The sequence below is a fragment of the Trachymyrmex septentrionalis genome, unplaced genomic scaffold (genome assembly GCF_001594115.1).
Source record: "Trachymyrmex septentrionalis isolate Tsep2-gDNA-1 unplaced genomic scaffold, Tsep1.0 scaffold37, whole genome shotgun sequence".
NCBI classification, from domain to species: Eukaryota; Metazoa; Arthropoda; class Insecta; order Hymenoptera; family Formicidae; genus Trachymyrmex; species Trachymyrmex septentrionalis.
This window is the reverse complement of record NW_017305536.1, coordinates 857,384-858,459: the sequence shown is the minus strand read 5'-3', so window position 1 is coordinate 858,459 and position 1,076 is coordinate 857,384. Positions and strand designations below refer to the sequence as shown.

Below are 1,076 nucleotides of genomic sequence, written 5' to 3'. Positions count from 1 at the left end.
TATATATATATATATAAAATGAAAGTTTTCTATGAAATATTATTTAAAAATGTGAAGAGAAAAACACATTCAGCGTAATCCGTTTCCATTTTATTATCTCTATAATCATATCGATATTCACGAGTATGCCATTCACCCTACTCTTTAAAAACTCGCGATACTCAGCTGACAGTTCAAACATCCGGTCATGTGCCTGTATACGGAAACGACAAACTCATTAAAAAAGATTGTTTTTAAATTCAGCGATATATATCATCAAGTAAATATCGCCAAATATCGTGGGATCGTAAAAGACATTTGCGCGATATTCCGCAGTAACAGAAATCGTTCGAAAAAGACCGCACTGAACAGAAAATCGAGCGGAAAACGCATGTCACGCGCTCGCGACGACAAGAGCCGAATAGCCGATGCGTAGGAGCGATGCGCGTTGGACGCAACCAATCAGCGGGCCCAACGTTAGCCGACTGGGGATGAGACGCGACGCGCGATTGGCCCGCGGCTCGAGCTCGCAGCCAATCACGACAGGACTGACGCGACACGCCGCGACAGCGGCCACCTTCCACCGCGTTGATCGCTCGTCACTCATCACATGACCCGCGCCACTGTACTCCGGTAGTCCGGTAGGCCATATTTGACAGTGGGCCACTAGTTTAGCGCCGTGAGTGACGTGAAGATTGCTCTGCGTTCGACGATCCCGCGCGACTGATCTCCGTGCAACCTGTAAATACACCCGCGATCAACTTGACCGCCGAGATCCAACAAACCAGGCCACAATGAGTAGTCCCACAGAAGATGCCCCGGTGTACTCGCCGTTCTTCGGCGTTATGGGCGCCGCCTCTGCCATCGTATTTTCTGGTGAGTTTCGACTGTTTGTCCCGTCGCCACCTCGTGATCTCGCTCGTACGTTAATACGTGCGGTGCGCATTGCGTTCGTTGGCGACGTCGGCGAGGAGACCGCGAGACGCGTCTTACAGGTCTTACAAGTCTCACTGCGTCTCGAGGTCTCCGCGTATTTGGCTCATTGATGTCGACGATGTCGCGCGTCGACATTGCGTCGTTCATACGACGTCCCCGTA

At 50.7% G+C, this 1,076-nt stretch overlaps 1 protein-coding gene across 2 annotated transcripts in view; it reads left to right on the top strand.

The window, feature by feature from the left end:
* Window positions 1-554: 554 nt before the first annotated feature.
* The window catches only part of LOC108750628 (V-type proton ATPase 16 kDa proteolipid subunit), a 16,804-nt gene continuing 16,282 nt past the window's right edge, over window positions 555-1,076 (top strand). For both annotated transcript variants that reach the window (XR_001939448.1, XM_018490193.1), the window contains exon 1: window positions 555-855. Coding sequence is in view for 1 of the 2 variants with exons in the window: in XM_018490193.1 (XP_018345695.1) it covers window positions 774-855 (82 nt within the window). In the remaining variant the exon portion in view is untranslated. The remainder of the gene's footprint in view (window positions 856-1,076) is intronic.